At 49.4% G+C, this 19,621-nt stretch overlaps 1 protein-coding gene across 2 annotated transcripts in view; it reads left to right on the plus strand.

Moving 5' to 3' along the window:
- The window catches only part of HDLBP (high density lipoprotein binding protein), a 39,185-nt gene extending 19,702 nt beyond the window's left edge, over positions 1-19,483 (plus strand). For both annotated transcript variants that reach the window (XM_008500844.2, XM_030455978.1), the window contains exons 4-28: positions 12-166; positions 551-766; positions 2,423-2,629; positions 3,095-3,310; positions 4,108-4,314; positions 5,219-5,326; positions 5,863-5,967; positions 6,331-6,409; positions 7,110-7,249; positions 7,516-7,620; positions 7,874-7,987; positions 8,302-8,388; positions 8,552-8,683; positions 8,957-9,175; positions 9,965-10,186; positions 10,414-10,632; positions 11,291-11,429; positions 11,778-11,932; positions 13,002-13,106; positions 13,769-13,903; positions 14,295-14,438; positions 14,604-14,789; positions 15,682-15,798; positions 16,229-16,357; positions 17,120-19,483. In XM_008500844.2, the coding sequence (XP_008499066.1) occupies positions 12-166; positions 551-766; positions 2,423-2,629; positions 3,095-3,310; positions 4,108-4,314; positions 5,219-5,326; positions 5,863-5,967; positions 6,331-6,409; positions 7,110-7,249; positions 7,516-7,620; positions 7,874-7,987; positions 8,302-8,388; positions 8,552-8,683; positions 8,957-9,175; positions 9,965-10,186; positions 10,414-10,632; positions 11,291-11,429; positions 11,778-11,932; positions 13,002-13,106; positions 13,769-13,903; positions 14,295-14,438; positions 14,604-14,789; positions 15,682-15,798; positions 16,229-16,357; positions 17,120-17,206 (3,728 nt within the window). In that variant the 3' untranslated portion in view covers positions 17,207-19,483. The remainder of the gene's footprint in view (positions 1-11; positions 167-550; positions 767-2,422; positions 2,630-3,094; positions 3,311-4,107; positions 4,315-5,218; positions 5,327-5,862; positions 5,968-6,330; positions 6,410-7,109; positions 7,250-7,515; positions 7,621-7,873; positions 7,988-8,301; positions 8,389-8,551; positions 8,684-8,956; positions 9,176-9,964; positions 10,187-10,413; positions 10,633-11,290; positions 11,430-11,777; positions 11,933-13,001; positions 13,107-13,768; positions 13,904-14,294; positions 14,439-14,603; positions 14,790-15,681; positions 15,799-16,228; positions 16,358-17,119) is intronic.
- The last annotated feature ends 138 nt before the right edge of the window (positions 19,484-19,621 follow it).

Here is a 19,621-nt window from a genome sequence, read left to right on the forward strand (position 1 = left end):
TTTCACCCCAGTTACAGCTTTAAACTCTGAAGAAGAGAATGATCCTCCAACCTACAAGGAAGCCTTCCCTCCGCTCCCTGAGAAAGCACCATGTTTGGAAGCTGCCCAGGAACCTGCTGGGCCGTGGAGCAAAATCCGACCCATAAAGGCTTCTGTCATCACTCAGGTTAGTGTGAGTGGGTGTCTTATCTCCCTCATTTTCCTCCCTCCAAAAAGTAGGTGAAGTGAATCTTTCCCTGAAGTATGAAATCCTTAATGTGTCAGGCTGGGACAGCCTCTCTGCTGTACTTTACCCTGGAGCACCAGGAGGATTGCAGCTGAGAGCTAGAACTGCTCTGGAGGGGAGGGGTGTATTGGAAAACTGTCTGGAGTCTGCATCCCTGCTCCACAAATAGCTGGATCAGGGCTGAGAAGGGAGGGTTAAAGATTTCAATTACTGAGTAATTGAAGTATTCCCCCCCTGTATGGCAATAAGAGAAGGAGGCACTAGAAATCAAAAGCTTACTGACTGCTTCTGTGCTTTCTTTTCCTCTGTCCTCTGGCTGAGCAGGTGTTTCATGTGCCACTGGAGGAGAGAAAATACAAGGACATGAACCAGTTTGGAGAAGGTGAGCAGGCCAAGATCTGCCTTGACATCATGCAGAAGACAGGAGCTCACCTGGAGCTGTCTCTGGCAAAGGACCAGGGCCTTTCCATCATGGTCTCTGGCAAGCTGGAAGCAGTCATGAAGGCTCGAAAGGAGATTGTTGCCCGGCTGCAGACTCAGGTGAGGGCATCTTAACTGTTCCTCACTTCATCTTTGCTCTTCCTCAAGACTCACCAATGCCTTGAGACCCTTGGGTGTGTGTGCTTATAAGCCAGAGGTGTTATTAGATGACTAATTCAGCTTTGCCGTATATTTTCAAAGCACCCAATTAGCAATTTGAAATGGAAATGAGGCTTAAAATGGGGTTCACAGCTAATTACAGGCCATGGTGTTGCATGAAGGGTGGTGTCTGCAATCTCCTGGACACTTGCATTGCAAACAGTGGCTTTCTGCTGAGGTGCTGGTGCCTGGTGGGGTGCAGGCCCCTCGCACAAAGATGGTAGTGTATGAGAATGGAACTCTGCTTTCTCTGGAGTCCTCCAGAGTAGAACGTGGAGGGATAGGAGAAAGGAAAGTAGAGAAGAGGAAGTCCTGCCAAAAGCTTTGGGTTGAGGTTCTGGATTCTGTAACTCAAGCCATCCTGGTAAGAAGCCATAGCCCCGTTGTTTCAGTTGCTCCTCCTTTCAGTCCTCTAGTTTTGATTTCTTACCTTCAGATTCTTGAGTTTGTAACCAAGATGGTAGTTGTTGTGAGAATATATTACAGCCAGTCCTCACAGTGTGTGTTAAAGTGTAGTGTCAAAGGTAGTTAATGCAATAGTTAATACCATGTCTGCTTAGTGCTGTTCATCCCATGTGTCATACCCTGCCAGAGGGAAGAGAAAGGGACAAACCCTACATAATGTGCATCTGAACAAATAGTTCAGGTTGTACAGCCACAAATCCGTGACCCACTGTCCTCACACAGACCTCCTGCTGCCCTGGCCTCAGGTCTGAAAGGTGTGTCTCTATTTCCAACTTTTCCTAGGCTTGGCTGGCTTGAGTACAGGGGCAGAGTTGAAGAGTTACACCAAGTAATTGCGGGTTTTTTCTTTGTATTTTGTTTTGTTTTGTTTTTCCAGTGTAGCTTGAATTTTGAAGTGTCTAATTACTGTTAGTAGTTATGTATTCACAGGCATCAATAATATGGTTACAATCACAAGCTACCAGGTCCAGTAGAAATTCAGTGAGAAGGGAAGCAGTCAGGAATCTGTTACAAACCAACCCTTTAGTAGCAGATTGAGAGAAGCTTTTGGGACCCTTTTTCCAAGAGGGGCTTCCTAGAAGCAGTCCCAGGAGCAGCATGTGCTGCAGTGAAGACACCTTAATACTTAGTAGCAGTCAGCATCTCCAAGCTGTCTGCCTGCTGGGATAGGATTCTGGTGTTGAATTTCTGTTTCCTAGGAGTTCAGGTTATGTGTCTTGTTCTCTGCAGCCCTGGCAGCAGATATCAGAGTTCAGATAAACTCCACCCATGAGCCATCCTCTCAGTTGCTGTCTGGTACTGCTCCAGTGTCTTAGGCACCTCTTTGTCTGTGCCTAAAGGCCTTTGCTAATTCAGAGTACAACTCCTGTGCCAGCAGAAGGGTTCTGAGGAAAGGTGTGGTTTAGACTCCTAGTATACAGGCACCAGAGATCAACTGTTGCGGTACAGTATCAGTCCTTGGACAGAAGGTGCTGACAAAGCACTGTGTTTGCTCCTCAGTGGTACTGCTGAGCAGCTTTCCCTGGCTTTGGTCCTGTGGGTCTGGCAGTGCAGGCAAGACTTCTCACCATATGCTTGGTGTCGGTGTTGCAGGCTTCAGCAACAGTTGCCATCCCCAAGGAGCACCACCGATTTGTCATTGGAAAGAATGGGGAGAAGCTGCAGGACCTGGAGCTCAAAACTGCAACAAAAATCCAGATCCCCCGCCCAGATGACCCCAGCAACCAGATCAAGATCACCGGCACCAAGGAAGGGATTGAGAAGGCCCGACACGAGATCCTGCTTATCTCTGCTGAGCAGGTACTTCAGCACTGTGATCCCTCTCGTGGCATTAGCTCGACAGTCATCTGCTTTCTCCATAGTACAGTAGATATTTCTAGCCACCGTGGCCACAGTGGGTAGCTAGGATGTCAAATCTGAAGGGAGATGTACGTTGTGTCTTCATAAGCACTGCTGCCAGGTTCTGCAGCTTCTGGTTCCCCATTTTGTCCATCTCTGAAGTCAGATAAGCATCTTTCATACTTGAAGTGAACCATAATAGGTACCAGCTGAGATAAGGCAGGAGATTAGAGGTGAAGACTGTAAGCAGCAGCAGCAACAGCAGTATTTGTAGATTGAAAGAGATGCAGATCTACAAGCCTGCAAAACTAAAAAGGGTGCTTGGGCCAGAGCATCAAGCAAGGCAGTACTGGGAACCTTGGTGTGTCTGGCAGGGACTGCATGCAGAAGGCAATTCCCAGCAGGGTCTGTTCTGGGCTGTTCCAGGATAAACGTGCCGTGGAGCGTCTGGATGTGGAGAAAGTGTACCACCCCTTCATTGCTGGCCCCTACAACAAGCTGGTCAGTGAGCTCATGCAGGACACGGGGACACGCATCAACATTCCTCCTCCCAGTGTCAACAAGACCGAGATAGTCTTCACAGGAGAAAAGGAGCAGCTGGCCCAGGCTGTGGCTCGTGTTAAGAAGATCTACGAAGAGAAGGTAAAAATGGTCCATAAAGCTGAGCTCCCCATCTTTCCCCCCACCTGCTCGTAGCCCCTCTTCCCTTCTTATTCAGCTTCCCTCTGCTGCATCCTCCTTGTGTCAGAGTAGTAGGAGGCTCTGGATCTTAGCTTTTACATTTAGCAGAGTGGAACTTTGGGTGATACTACCAGGGAGGTGAGAGATTTTTTGGTTTCCTGTGTCACAGGAATTAGCAGACCACAAAGAGCTCTTGTTCACACAGGTGCTACTAAGGAAGGAAATGTGAAGTCTACAGTGGTGGCCAGCTAACAGTACCAAAGTTGCTACATAAGTAGAAGTTGCTGATGAGTATATTTCACTCCAGTGTATTTTCCACAGTCAACATTGCTATGAATATCCTTGTTATGGGTTGCTGGGCTGGTTTTCTTCATGGTTAGTTCTCTATTTGTATCAGTCTGGATTTCAACAGAGATAATCAGCTTATAGCCTGGTAGCCTACGTGGTGTGTTCTGTCAGAATGCTGCCTGGGAGGCAGCTGGGCATTGAGCCCAGTTGTGCAAGGGGGGGTGCATATGTGGTTTCTCCCTTGTAGTGTCCCAGCTAGGTTGACCCAGAAGACTGGTTTTGTACCTCTGCCTGTGAAGTTTTGAGCACAGGTTTTCTCTAAGCACCAGAGGGTACTGCAACACCACTCTGCTCACCTCTGCTTTGCTTTTTCCTGGGTGCAGAGTTTCACTGCATCTTGTGCCTCTTCTTTCACTCTTGTTCTTTCCTGCCCCCTTGTGACTGATGCCCCAGTGCCTCTGCCCCTACAGAAAAAGAAGACTACTACCATTGCAGTGGAGGTGAAGAAGTCCCAGCACAAGTATGTCATCGGCCCCAAGGGGAATTCCCTGCAGGAGATCTTGGAGAAAACTGGAGTCTCTGTCGAGATCCCACCCACTGACAGTAGCTCGGAGACGGTGATACTGCGAGGCGAGCCTGAGAAACTTGGGCAAGCATTGACTGAAGTTTATGCAAAGGTACCAACAAGATGGGATGGCCTTGTCTCAGAGTCCCCTAGAGATTCATCTGTGAGCACAGACAGGTGGTGGGGAGAGGGGAGAGGTCCTTTCTGTTGGGCTGCTAGAGATGAAACTTAGAAGTCCATACTGAGAGTGCAGCATAGGAACGGGAATGGAATTTTTGTGAAGACCTCTCCCAGTCTGCCCTCAAACAGCTTCCCTGTTTTTCACAGAATCATAGAATCATAGAATTGGCTGGGTTGGAAGGGACCTCAGAGATCATCAAGTCCAACCCTTTTACCACCGTTGCGGTTGCTGGACCATGGCACTGAGTGCCACATCCAGGCTCTTTGGAAAGATCTCCAGACACGGAGAATCCACTACTTCCCTGGGCAGCCCATTCCAATGCCTGATCACCCTCTCCAGAAAGAAATTCTTTCGAATCTCCAACCTAAACCTCCCCTGGCACAACTTGAGACCCTGCCCTCTTGTCTTGCTGAGAGTTGCCTGGGAAAAGAGCCCAACCCCCCCCTGGCTCCAACCTCCTTTCAGGGAGTTGTAGAGAGTGATGAGGTCTCCCCTGAGCCTCCTCTTCTCCAGCCTCAACACCCCCAGCTCCCTCAGCCTCTCCTCATAGGGTCTGTGCTCGAGTCCCTTCACCAGCCTGGTTGCCCTCCTTTGGACCTGCTCCAGCACCTCAATCTCCTTCCTGAACTTCCTGAGGGGCCCAGAACTGGACACAGGACTCAAGCTGTGGCCTCACCAGGGCTGAGCAGAGGGGCAGAATCCCTTCCCTGGACCTGCTGGCCACGCTGTTCCTGATCCAGCCCAGGATGCCATTGGCCTTCTTGGCCACCTGGGCACACTGCTGCCTCCTGTTCAGCTTCCTGTCAATATTTTTTTTTGTTTTTCTGTCTCTCAGGCCAACAGTTTTACCGTCTCCTCGGTCTCTGCCCCCTCCTGGCTTCATCGTTTCATTATTGGAAAGAAAGGACAAAACCTGGCCAAAATAACTCAGCAGATGCCAAAGGTATGGATGAGCTGGTTAGCTTAGTAAGTACACTCTGATGGAGAATAATATGGTTTGTGGATCTATGGTTTATATGGTCTGCAAAAATCAGTCTTTGTAGAAGAGAAAAGTGTATTCTTGTGTGAGGTAAACCAGGGAGGAAATGACACAGATCTTAATATTAATGAAAGCCTCTTGCTGCTGCCAACACCTATTTTATTCTTATGGGGTGAGTCCTTCAAAGGAAGCTTCATGTGCTGTTATTTTGCAAATTGATGCAGTAGGCTACCTGCAGGTGCTGACTTCAACAAGGCTTCTCCCTGGCAAGTTAGATGATACCTAGAGAAAGGCTTGGTGTTCAAATTTTCTCCAAAGCCCTTGCAGACTTCAGGGTACCACCAGAGCCATGGGCTGTAGACACTGTGATACAGATTTTAAGTTACCTACTTCTGAAAGCATCTCTTAGTGGCAGGGGTAGAGGGTGAAGGCCTAACAAATAGCATTGACTTGGCTTGTATCTGAGAAAATTCTTACTGGATTCCATGATGTCTGCCAAGGTTCACATCGAATTCACTGAAGGAGAAGATAAAATCACTTTGGAAGGACCTACAGAAGATGTGAATGTGGCTCAAGAACAGATTGAAGTCATGGTCAAGGATCTGGTAAGTTGGTGTTACTAGTTCAGTACATGAGAAGGTGGGGGAAGGAGGAGCAACATTGAATTTGCAGAAGACAAGTTGTGTGGCAGATGGATGAAGCCCCTGGTTACAAAGCTCATCCATAGCATTCTTGTAGGACCAGTAGCAGGTCTTAAATATTTTGATGCAGAGAAGGAAGGATTCTCTTCCAGTTGTAGCTGGAGAGGCACATAAGTCCCTTTAAATGTTTCACAAGCATGGTGCTCTCAGCTCAAAATCAGAGTGCTTCTGCTCTGCTCAATAGCAGGAGGGGAGTGATTGTGGCAGTACTGGCAGGGGGCAGCTTCTGAAGGCAGTTGCCACCCAGCTTGATCCCATTCTTTGTAGATCAACCGGATGGATTACGCAGAAATCAACGTTGACCACAAGTTCCACCGACACCTCATTGGCAAGAATGGAGCTAACAGTAAGTGGGGTGCCTGTCTCATCCTTCCTCTGCTAAAGCTCTCTACTAAGTATAGATGATATCAGGGGCTCCGTAGCTCACCCAGTGTGCTGTCTCCATCACATTTCCTCTGCTCTTCTGGAGTGGTGTTGGCACAAAGACACAAATGGGCAGTGAGGCCTTGGGTTGGCTTTCATGTGAGAAAGTGTCCTGAAGCTGAACAGTGGGGGGATTACTTTACCATGCCCCAGAGGAACTTTGTTAGTATTTTTGGTTGGAGAATTCTCTCTGGATTTTTGCTATTTTTGTTTGCATTTTTTAAGTTCCTCTATGTGAATTTCATTTTAGCAGCTGATTGGGAGTGGTGGAAATCTGTGTGGCGAGTTTCTCCCCAAGAAAAGAGTTTGGGATTAGAATTGTATAATGCTCTTCTGATATAAATGGGGTGCTGCTTCGGGTACAAACTGGTGCCTTGCTCTGGCAAGTGAACAATTGGCTCTGTAGGTGCCTCAGTATTTACTTGCACAGGTTCTTGTGTGGCACAGATCTCCCACTGAACTCCAGGGTGAAGAGGCACTTGCCCCTGTTTCAACCCCACACCACTGTCCCCTTCTCAAAGGCTGGTTTACTTTTTAAACTGCCTCTAGGCAGTGACAGCCACTCTGCCTTGCTTCCAAGTTTTGGCCTAGCAGACTGTGTCACCACAGCCCTTGCCTTGAAGTTAACAGGATCAAGGACCTCTACAAGGTGTCTGTGCGTATTCCCCCGGACAATGAGAAAAGCAACCTGATCAGAATTGAAGGAGACCCACAGGGGGTCCAACAGGCCAAGAAAGAGCTGCTGGAACTCGCTTCTCGTATGGTGAGCAGGATGTGATGCTTGGGAGGCCTCAGGGTTTGTTTGGGCTCTTACATTATTCCTGACCTGATGCAAGTGTGTCCCTCTTGCACACAAAGCACTTGGATCTCAGGTTCCTTTCCACACGTTGTGTTCCTCTGTTCCTTGGGTACCACTTCTCTGCCAACCTGGAGTGGATTTTCTCTGGAGGAGAAAAGAGGGACCGTGCTGGTGAATAAAAATATGTGAATCTCCTGCTGAAAACTCAATGTAAACTCTGTTCTCATCAGGAAAATGAACGCACCAAGGACCTAATCATTGAGCAGAAATTCCACCGGACCATCATTGGGCAGAAGGGCGAACGGATCAGGGAAATCCGGGAGAAATTCCCAGAGGTGAGAAGGCTTTCTAGGAGGTGAGAAATTCAGAGAGGATATTTCTTACTCGGGTAGTAGAGATACCATTGCTGAAGTCATAGATTTAGTGGCTCTCTAGCTAATATGTATGATTTCATCAGAGGCTGCTAACACAGTTACCCTTTTACAAGTGAGACAGAGGATGTGTAGGATCCTCCCCAACATTTCCATAGATCTGACACAGCAATTCTTGCATTTGCTTGAGCTGACTATAAATGACCACCTCTTGCAGGTTATCATCAACTTCCCAGATCCTGCACACAAAAGTGACATCGTCCAACTCAGAGGTCCCAAAAATGAGGTGGAAAAGTGCACCAAGTACATGCAGAAGATGGTGGCAGACCTGGTAAGGGAGACTTCTGTCTGTTGTTCTCTCCCATGTGCCTGGATAACCTTGGTATAAACCTGACCTGTACTGGCTTGGCTAGGGCTGAAACACTTCAAGATGAGGGAGCTGTGGCCATTGTTCTATCTGAATGGGGGCAAAGGGGTAAAAACTCACTAAATGGCTGTAGGGAAAGTACTTGCCTTTGCTTATTCTTGCAAATCTATAGAGATTGGGTCTAAGTCTATTGTTGAAAGTTTGTTTATCAGGTTCCTGAGATGGGGCCTCACTTTGTGACAGTTTAGTCTTCAGTTCTCCCTTCCTTTCTCCTTCAGGTTGAAAACAGCTTTTCTATTTCTGTCCCCATCTTCAAACAATTCCACAAGAACATCATAGGGAAAGGAGGTGCCAACATCAAGAAGGTGAGATACCTTTCCTATCTTCAGTGCTCATTGTGGCCACTGCCTGCAGCTAAAGCCCACTGGCTGCTCTCTTCTGCTCATTGGTGGTGTCAACTATAACCTCCAAGGGCTTTTTTTCGGACATCAAACAACTCTGAGGTTGTTTTCTTTCCCTTTTTGGCAGATCCGTGAAGAGAGCAACACCAAAATTGATCTCCCAGCAGAGAACAGCAATTCGGAGACAATTGTTATCACAGGCAAGAAAGCAAACTGTGAAGCTGCTCGCCACAGAATTCTTGCTATCCAGAAGGAACTAGTAAGTCAAAATGGCTGTTCTGTTGCAGATGAGGGACTTAAAAAAGACAAATACAAAAGTGCTTATAGTGTGGGAAGGCAAAGAGGAGACCAGGGTGAATGTCAATCTGTTCTTGACTCTTCCACCTAAGTTTGTGGCTGCTCACATGTCAGGAGGGGTCAGCCTCAAACCCCTCTGGTCAGGCACAGCTCTATAAAACTTAGCAATGTGGGGGTTAAAATGTGAACAAAGTGGGTGCACCTTGACTGGCAGTCTCATAATGTTCTTTCTTAGGCCAACATCACAGAGGTGGAAGTCTCTATTCCTTCCAAACTCCACAATTCCCTTATTGGCGCCAAAGGCCGCTTCATCCGCTCCATCATGGAGGAGTGTGGTGGAGTCCACATCCACTTCCCTACTGAGGGCTCTGGCAGTGACACTGTGACCATCAGGGGCCCAGCCCAGGATGTGGAGAAAGCCAAGAAACAGCTGCTGCACCTGGCAGAGGAGAAGGTGAGCTTTGCCTCAAAGGGGAAGAGGCAGAGTGTTTTGGCCACTTTTGTTTCTTTTCAGGGGTTGAAGTGATTCTTCCTGCCTACTAGGAAGCCTCTGGCATCAGACAGCCTAATTCTCTTTTGAGGCATTTGAGGCCAGTTTGGATAATTCAAAGAAAATTATCTTTCCATCCTTGTGACAATTAATTTTTCCCATGGGAGAAGAACTGTCTGGCTTCTCTGCCTGAGGTTAAGGCTTCCTACCTCTGGTTTTAATGCTGTAAGGTATCCACACTGCTCCAAAGCAGCTTACTCTGTATCTTTTTTCTTGTTCTCTGAATTTTCATGATCAGCTCCAATTCTTCCATTTAACTTTGGGTTACAAGAGCTTGCTCTGAGTTGTGGCTGACTGACAGGCCATTTTAATAGCAAGGAAAAAACCTTTCTAAGATCAGCCCATGTTCTAACAAGTCTCTGGCGCCTGACTTACAACAGACAGTTAGCAAATGGTTATGCTGCCTTGTGTGTGTCAGACCCTTCTCCTAAAGAAGGGGTTTCTGATCATATTCTCACCAGTCATGTTGACTGTATTTAGCTGTTCAGCCCTAAGAACAACTTTTGGGTAGTGTTTTTAATGTGAGACATTGTATGTCTTTTGGAGCTCAGCAGCAGGCTGCATCTACCTTGCGTTTGCAACACTGGATGAGGATGGAGGTAACACACCTACACGCTTACTGTTGATGCTGATGTGTGGTTTTTGTATATTGAGATGTTATTATTGAGTCAGTGGGTATCTGACTCCTTTCAGCAAACAAAGAGTTACACCGTGGACCTCCGTGCAAAGCCAGAGTACCACAAATTCCTCATTGGCAAGGGTGGGGGCAACATCCGTAAGGTTCGTGACAACACTGGGGCCCGCATCATCTTCCCAACCTCAGAGGACAAAGATCAGGAGCTGATTACTATCATGGGAACTGAGGAGGCTGTCAAAGAGGCACAGAAGGAGTTGGAGGCTCTCATCAAGAACCTGGTAAGAACTACTTTTCCTGCTTTCCTGGCTATCACTGTGGCAAGATGTGTAATGTGTGGAGGACCTACTTGTCCTAAGCCCATCTGTTAGCTGATCCTCCTGGCTGTCACTTGTTGGGCTGAGGCTGTAAAGTGATTGCTGTTAACAGACTGCTGCCTGCTGCCTGACAGGTGGACAGGACACCAGGACAGGACAGGCAGGGCTGATTGGCTGTCATCTGTTGTCAGGATAACGTGGTTGAAGACTCGATGGTGGTTGACCCCAAGCACCACCGCCACTTTGTCATCCGGAGAGGGCAGGTGCTGCGGGAGATCGCAGATGAGTACGGGGGTGTCATGGTCAGCTTCCCACGCTCAGGCACCCAGAGTGACAAAGTAACCCTCAAGGGAGCCAAGGACTGTGTGGAGGCAGCCAAGAAACGCATCCAGGAGATCATCGAGGACCTGGTATGTAGCAGGGAAGTTTCTTCTCTACTTTGTTGCTTCAGCAGTGTCCTCCTTGCACCTGCTGCACAGCCATGCTTCATGTGAAAAGTCCCACAGCAGTTCTGGGGTTTGAAGCTCTGCTGTCAGCATACAGGGCCTGCAGACTAGATCCCAGCCTGGGGAGTGACAGCTGGCCCCAGAATGGCAGTGCTGTATGAAGGAATTGCCTGCTCTGACCATCTTTTTTAGGAATAGAAATAGGAGACTCTTCCTTGATGTACTCCTAGACACTAAAAGATTGGAGCCTTCTTGTGTCTCTCCATGCCTGGCCTTGGGAAATGTTGGGGTTTCCTGTGCTGCTAGTATTGTCTTTTGGAAGCAGCCAACTGTCAAATCTGTTCTCTTCCTTTCTTTCCTTCTTTATCTTTTTCCTTTCTTCTAACACTTCCTCCTCTTCATGGTAATAGAGAACTTGAGCTTTTAGTCTCAGAAGCCTTCATTGTCATGGGCTGGAGGCAGCCTTCCAGCCTTCATTAAAGAATTGGTGATTCTAGGATCAGGTCTTCTCCTGCCAGCAGCTGCTATTTTTTAACTCACCACTATATCCATTCTGGATTTCACCATGCACAAGCATCCTGTTTCCTGCTGTGAAAGAGGCTGCATCTCTGCTTTCTCACAGGAAGCTCAAGTGACAATCGAATGCACTATCCCACAAAAGTTCCACCGCTCCATTATGGGCCCTAAAGGATCCCGGATCCAGCAGATCACCCGGGACTATGGTGTCCAGATCAAATTCCCTGACAGGGAGGAGAACCCAGGTACACCCATAAATACATATTTGCATGGCTGTTGGGGTGATCAGATGAGTGTAGTGTAGCCTACATTCCGTATCACTGGGGATGTTCTACTTAAAAACCTATGAACTGACCCTGGGTGTTCCCTCCAGAATCCCTGAATCAGGACTTAGCACCAACCTTGCCCTCTTAGGAAGAGAGGACAGTTCTAAGCAACTTTTGCCTGTGCTAGAAGTAACCTCCTCCATACTTGTCTGTAGTGTCTGACCTGTTGTGACAAAGCTCAGGCTGAGCCTGAGGATCTGAAGAGGGGAGAGAATGAGCATAGGAGGGGACTCTCTGCACTTAATGTGAGACTTTTCCTATTTCTAGCCCCTGTTACAGAGCCAGCTGTGCAGGAGAATGGTGAGGAAGGTGGGGAAGGCAAGGATGGGAAGGATGCAGATCCCAGCTCTCCAAAGAAGTGTGATATCATCATTATCTCTGGCCGCAGGGAGAAGTGTGAGGCAGCAAAGGAGGCACTGCAGGTATGTGACCTTAGAGTTAGGAGGATGATTAAAGGTCCTGAGCATCTCTCCTACGAAGGAAGATCCATCTCTCCTATGAAGGAGAGAACTGGGGCTGTTTACCCTTGAGAAAAGAAGGCTGAGAGGGGATCTATTGTCTATAAATATCTGAGGGGTGGATGTCAAGAGGAAGAGGACAATCTCTTTTCAGTGGTGCCCAGTAATAGCACAAGGAATAATGGGTTTAAGCTAAACCATAGGAAGTTCCACCTCAACAGGAGAAACTTCTTTACTGTGAGGGTGTCCCAGAGCACTGGGACAAGCTGCCCAGAGTTTGTGGAATCTCTTCTGGAGACTTTCAAAACCAGCCTGGATGCATTCCTGTGTGGCCTGCCCCAGGGGATCCTGCTTTGGAGGGCAGCTGGACTAGGTGATCTCTAGAGGTCCCTTCCAACTCCTGACTTTATACAATTCTGTGACTTTCCAGGCCCCTTAGCCTTGTAATGTGATGATGCCCTGATGTGAGAAGCTGACTGCAGCCCTTAGTGGTAATAAAAACTACTCAGTCAGGGTGCTGATTGATGCTAACTGTGGAGGTGGTCTGTACCACTCAAGGGAAGTTCTCTGATTGCTCTGTGACAGCAAGCCTGGCAGCTTGAATCATAGTGCCTGACCCTGCAATTCTAGACTTTGTAGGCAGCCCCAAGTTACTTGCCCTAAAAGCAAAGCATGCTTGTTTTAAGGAGCACAGCTGGAAAGAGGAGGCTGATGGAGGCTGAATGGTTCTAACTTTAGCAGAGCTTGCCATGCTGCTTTAGTGATGTTTTCCAAGCCTCTGCTAGATGCAAGCCAAGGATATGAAAACAACCTGTCCCCAAGGGCGAGGTTTAAGATGCTTGTTTGGAAAAAATGCTTTAACACCAAGCAGGTCATCTGCACAGTTTGCAGCTGTTCTCTCTTCCTGTAGTTTGTATCCTGACTGCAAGGGAATGTACCTCAGTTCAGCAACTCATTTTCTGGGGCAAGTATATGGCAAGCTGAAAGATAGGAGAAGTCTTTCAACAGATAAACTGTGCTCACACCCCTGCAGGCTCTGGTTCCTGTCACCATTGAGGTGGAAGTTCCCTTTGATCTTCATCGTTACATTATTGGCCAGAAAGGAAGTGGGATCCGCAAAATGATGGATGAATTTGAAGTAAGTTGCTGCCCTCCCTCTCGTCTCCTCTGTCCTGGAGAATCTCTGTAGTGACCATGTTTGTGGTGGTGGCAGTCAGTGGCAACACACTCAGGACTTTAGTGGCTTGACCATGGAACAAGGGCTCTGCAATAAGAAAATGAGGCCTGTGCGATTTGGTCTCTGGATCCAGGGGTTGGCAGGTTTTGTGACTGAGCTGTATGATCAGTGCTGATGCCATGAGTGTGGAATGACTTGTTGGGTGCTTACAGGGATTCCTTACCAGTGTGAGAGTGGTTTTCCTCCTAGGCCTTGGGAAACACCTCTGTTGTGCCTGCCTATTTGGGAGAATTCCTCAGAAGCCAACAGACCTGGGGCAGAGGCAGGTTGGCTGCAGACAGTGCTGCTGAAACATGCATTTGTTTCCTGGCCTCTTCTGGCTGGCACAGGGACTTTTGGGGGCTGAAGTCTTGCTTCAGGGCATTCTGATACAGATAATGGCTGAAGACATGGTCCCAGGGGCTCCTGCTTGAGCACAGGGGGTCTGGAGCAGACAGCTCCCAGGTGTCACATCCAACCTCAGCCATGCCATGATTCTGTGGTTTAGGCTGTCTGAGTGGGAGCTGTCTGCAGTGATAGGCATGACAAGTGGTACAAAGTGACAATCACTGCTTGTTACTCAGGTGAACATCCAGGTCCCTGCTCCTGAGCTGCAGTCAGATATCATCACCATCACTGGGCTGGCTACCAACCTGGACCGTGCCAAGGCTGGGCTGCTGGAGAGAGTGAAGGAGCTGCAAGCTGAACAGGAGGATCGGGTAAGGCCTCTGGGTGTGTCACAGTTTAGGTCAGTTGGCAACAAAGAGCCACGTGGCTGCTCACTCAGTTCTCCCCCCACTGTGTAATGGGGAGGAGCTTGAAGTCTCTGTAGCTATTCTCATTGAATCCTTAGCCCAGATCTATAAATAGGGGAGGGATGAGTTGGATGGTTGTTTGCTACTTCTGGCTTCCTGCTCAACTTGTCAAAAGCACCAGGGCCCAGCAGATGGGTGTCCAGGGTGCTCTCCTGTAGCTATGTACACTCAAGTATCCCTGCAGAATCCATTCCTTGCATCTCAGAAGCCAGAAGGAACAGCTGGGACTTAGATTGACCACTGGGAACAGTCACGGTATGTTCTCTGCTGTTGTCTCACTCTGCTTCTGTTTCAGGCCTTGCGAAGCTTCAAGCTGACAGTCACTGTGGATCCCAAGTATCATCCCAAAATCATTGGGAGGAAGGGAGCAGTGATCACCCAGATACGCACAGAACACGAAGTCAACATCCAGTTCCCTGACAAGGATGATGAAAGCCAGGTCAGACACCAGAGGGGGTGCAGGGGAGGCTGATGGTTGTTTCTGAGCATCTCCTGGAGGGCCCTGAACTCCCTGCACTGCCTTTGGATAAGATGGGGGGGGGGGGGGCTGAAAGAGATCATCAGGGAGAAGGCTGTGATCCTGATCTCTCACACCTTTCCCCAGGCCCAAGACCAAATCACCATAACTGGCTATGAGAAGAATGCTGAGGCTGCCCGGGATGCCATCATGAAGATAGTTGGTGAGCTGGAGCAGATGGTGTCAGAGGATGTGAATCTGGACCATCGTGTTCACGCGCGCATCATCGGCGCACGCGGCAAAGCCATCCGCAAGATCATGGATGAGTTCAAGGTGAGCTGGGGGCAGTGCAGCACAGTTTGGGCTGGGCCTGGGGGGCCTCTTGCTCCTCTGCTAAGAGCTTGGGAGCAGCTTGGTGCTTGCTAGGGGCTGAATTCACAAGTGTGAGCCTCACATCTTGTCCTGGTGTCTTAACACCTGTTGAGCGCCTTCAGCTGGATCAGGCACAGAAGAAAAGCCGGTGGTGTCCTGGTCACCTCCAGCTCTGTCACCACGGGCAGAGTCCTTAGGCCAGGCCACCCTGGCCAGCTGGGCTGTTGGGACACCACACCCAGACACTAGCCAAAGCATCCCCACACGACCTCAGCTGTGAGTCACCCTTGTTCTGGGAGCCAGGCAGGGAGGAGACTGAGCTCGTAGTGTCTTAGAATCATAAAATCATTCTGGTTGGAAAAGACTTTTAAGATCATCAGCCTAACTCTTAATCTGGCACTGCCAAAGCCACCACTAACCCATGTCCCTCAGCACCATATCTACACAGCTTTGAAATCCCTCCAGTGATGTGGGAGTCTATCACTGCCCTGGGCAGCCTGGGCCAGGGCCTGACAACCATTTTGGTAAAGAAATTGTACCTAATATCCAATCTAAACTTCCCCTGGCACAACTGAGGCCATTTCCTCTTGTTCTGTTGCTTGTAATTTGGGCAAAGAAACCAACAGCCCCCTTGCTCCAGCCTCCTGTCAGGGAGTTGTAGAAGTGGTAAGATCTCCCCTCAGGACCAAGGTATATTCCAGTTCATCTCCCAGTGTCTGAACTATGGAGTTCCTAAACAGATTTGCAGCAGTAAACAGATGAGGGATTTTCTGTGACTCTGATGAGATTTGTGGGCAGTCTGTGACCTTTCAGATGTGCAGATGTCAGTCCTGTTCTGCTCCTTGTGTTGCAGGTGGATATTCGCTTTCCCCAGAGTGGGGCTCCTGACCCCAACTGTGTGACTGTGACAGGACTCCCTGAGAACGTGGAAGAAGCTATAGATCACATCCTGAACTTGGAGGAAGAATATGTAAGTATTCAGCAAATCTGTGTGGGGGTTAGCAAGGAGATGTTGCCACAGGGCTGGATGTCTGAAGTATTTCTCTCTGGTGTTTTCTATCTCTGCATCATGCAAAGAATTCAGGCTCTGTGCAGGTGGCAGTAGCCCTCATCCACAACTTCCACTCACACTAGCTGTGTGAAGGACTTCCCCACTGTCCAGGAGGGGACAGTGAATGGTAATGCTGGGACACCTCCTTGTGCACATCCTTGCCTTGTGGCACCTGGCATCAGTTAGGGTTTGTTGGCCCTAAAGCTAGTGCAGAAACAGTGTTCAGTCCTTGTAGGGCAGACTGGTGACCTTGGACAGGTTGCAGCATGGTGAGGTGAGGGATGAGGGAAAAGGGGGGCAGGTCTGAGGAACTACAAGATCTCCCCCTAAATGGGCTGTGTCACTGCAGCTTGCAGACGTGGTGGACAACGAGGCAATGCAGGTCTATATGAAGCCCTCTTCACATGAAGAGTCCAAGGCCCCATCCAAGGGCTTTGTGGTGAGAGATGCCCCCTGGGCCACTGTCAACAATGAAAAGGTGAGTGTTGCTTCTCCTGTGGGCCTGGGGACACGTGTGGTACCCTCTGCAGAGGACTTGCTCTGAGGTCTGTCCCTCCTGTCTCAGCTTGAGAAGCAGAGCACTCGCCCTGCCTTGGTGGTACAGAAAGCAGTGAAGGGCCCTCCTGCTCTTTGTGGCCCCTGCAAGTTGAGAGCAGGCCTGGGCTGTGCTTCTTCAGCCTCCAGAGAGACATCTTGTCCACACTGATTACCCCACTGCAGAGCTGCTGGGGAGTGGGGGGAACCCTTACCAGAAAGTGTCTTGCCAGGTGGTGGTGTTTTTAAGGGTAGGGATGGGGCCCTGAGCTTTCATAGAATCATAGAATCCTAGGGGTTAGAAGGGACCTCGAAAGATCATCTAGTCCAACCCCTGACTCTTCTGTTACTGCAGGGAACTGGCTCAGTGTTTGCAGCTGTGTTCTGAGGAGGAGCAATGAGCTGGGACCTGTGGCAGTTCTGCTGCTGCTGCAGGACTGGCCTGACCCCAGCTCCAGTGGTCAAGTTACTGAGGCTGGACCCTGGGAGCCCTTCAGCTGCCTGCCATTTGCTCCTGTCCTAAATGTCATCTCTAGATGGCTTGTCAGTCCACCCTGAGCACTGCTAAGGACATCATGATCCTTTTTGGCCCTCACCTATTGTCTCTGTTCATGAGACCTCAGAAATTTCCTCTTAGCTCAGGGGTGCACCCTGCAGGTTGGCAGCAGGGCAGGAGCTTAACTTGTTCCCTTTTTGTTTGCTCTAGGCCCCTGATATGAGCAGTTCTGAAGACTTCCCCAGCTTTGGGGCTCAAGTGGCCCCCAAGACTCTTCCCTGGGGACCCAAACGATAATGACCTGGAAGCAGAAACTCCTCCAGCCCGCTGACCTGACACTAACCTGCCACAAAACTTCCTGTCTGAAATCTGACCCAGTGGCTGGAGCACAAGTCAATTGCCCCAAGAGGTCTCCTAATGGTGTTGGGAGTGCTAGACCCCATCCTGCTCCCCTCAGCTGTCACCGTGGCTAGGACCCACCCTCATCTCTTGATGGATATTCCTTCCTCCTTTGGAACAAGATTTCCACTGAGATTCAAACACTAAATGTGTGTGTTTTTGTTAGAAACTTCATAATTGACTCAAAGTGGCTAAGATTTGCAGCTTCCCAAGCGCTAGCAGAACATTCTGCTCTCTTGAGCATGTCTTACTTGGCATTCTCGCCTTCATTAGGAGACCTCCTTTACTGTGGCTAGGAATCTACTTCCTGTCTCATGACCTCAGGAAATAAATTTCCTTGACTTTCTAAAGCCAAAACGTTTGCCCTCTTTCCTTTGTGTTTATCCCAGGCCTTACCTTACCTTTGTAGAGTGCAATCAACTTTTTTTTTTTTTCCTTTTAACTGCCAAAAATTCATTTAATGCTGATAGCTGACTGTGGGGAGAGCTTAAAATAATCTAAAAGGTCAGAAACTAATCTTTTTAAAGGAACAAAAACCTACAATAGGCTGTAGAGGCAGCAGAGATGGAGAAGGGACCAGGACAACGTGTGGCTACCCTGGTCAGGTAAACAAACACCCCTGAGCACAGCGTGGTGTGAGCGTGGTTTCAGGAGGTGCAGCACCGCCCCAGCCTGCAGGCTTGAGAAGTCTTCCAGCACCTGATGACAGACCCCAGACTCAGTTCCCTGCAGTCCCTCCTTCCCCCTTGCCAACAGTGTGAGCAGGCAGCTGAGCCAGCACCTCACCTGATGTGTGTGAGCAGGTGGGAGAGATTTGGGTTGGCCAAGGTTGCTGTGGTGTGGCCCAGGAGAAGCTGGTGGGAAGCAGAGCCTTGAGAAGCTGCAGTCCTCTGCTGGCACTGCAGCAGCTGGGCAGGAGCAGTAGGGACATCTATTACTATTGCCTTCTTTCTACCTCAAAAGTCAGTAGGATGGTGGCCTCTCAGTTTAGGGGGGTAAGCAGCTGTTCCAGCTCTTGCCTTGGCACCCAAATCTCCACCCAGTGCACGGAGGAGGAGCCTTTTGTCTGGAGTGGCTGCTGGAGCTCCTGCAGGGGGGAGCTGAGCATGGTGACTGTGAATGAGAGAACCCTGGCACTGCTTGCTGAGCTAGAACAGCCTTCACCTGCAGAGGTGCTGAGCCAGGCTTCTGCTCCAAGGCCCCCGGGGGGCAGAGGGTGATCTGTGTTCTGGGCCACTTGCTTCTAGTGCCTGCCATGGCTTGCTGGGAGGGGGCTGTGTCCAAGCTCCTCCAGACAGTAAGAGGAAAACCACATTGGTGGAGGGAGAGAGGGAGCACTGGGATTCTGTGTTCTTCCCCTGCCTCGGTCCTACAGAGGTTGTAGTCTGAGCCATTCCTCTATCCCAGCTGCTTCAGCTCTAGCAGGTATCCCTCACCTCTCTTCTCTAGTGCTGCATAAGGAGCAAAGGCCCAAAATTCTGGCAAGCTGAGCCCAGCATTCTTGCCTTCCCCTCTGTCTGGCAGGCCTGAGATGCCAACACTTCTCCTTCCTGCACCAGCCCTTCTTGGAAGAGGCTGCTGTGCAGCTGAACCAAAACCTCACAGTGCTCTCCTTAAATTTGAGAACTGACCAGAGCTGACCGTGGCCCATTGCAGGGCACCAGGCTGCCCCTGAAGGACAGGGTGGCCTTTCCTCAAGCTCGGGAGACAGGGTGGGTCAGAGAGAAGCAGGGTGACACGGTGACACCCTCCCCCCTGTGCCTGTTAGGAAACGGTTATCACCCCCTAGCTTAGGTCTGTCCTGTGTCACCAAGCCTATTGCCCCCCCCTCTTCCTCTTCCTCCCCCCCTGCCCTCACACACTTGCACAGCTAGGCTTGAGTTACATTTGGGTCACCACCTTTTGGGCTTGTGTCCCATAGCCCAAACCTCCACTCTAAAGAAGGTCATGAAGTGATTGTACCTAGTACTGTCCCCTTCACCATCCTCCCTCCGCAGCAGACTGTGGCATGTGTTCATTTCCTCTCTTTGATGTCTTCCATATTGTATGTTTCCATAGCAATGATCCCTTGGCCTTAACTTTGGAATTTGGAGACTATATGCAAACATGTAAAAAGGCTCACGACTATGGATGACACTGGAATTTTATAAATTCTAAAATAAAACCTGAAACAGCTTGGAGTGTCATGGATATTATTTCTACTGGTAGCCCTTGCTTGGCTGGGTGTTCCCAGTTTGAGGGGGTTCCAGCTTGCACACATGAGCCGCCTCTGTGAGGTGGAACTGGAACAGCAAGCAGCTCTGCCCATCTGCT

This window comes from Calypte anna, chromosome 9, assembly GCF_003957555.1.
Source record: "Calypte anna isolate BGI_N300 chromosome 9, bCalAnn1_v1.p, whole genome shotgun sequence".
NCBI classification, from domain to species: Eukaryota; Metazoa; Chordata; class Aves; order Apodiformes; family Trochilidae; genus Calypte; species Calypte anna.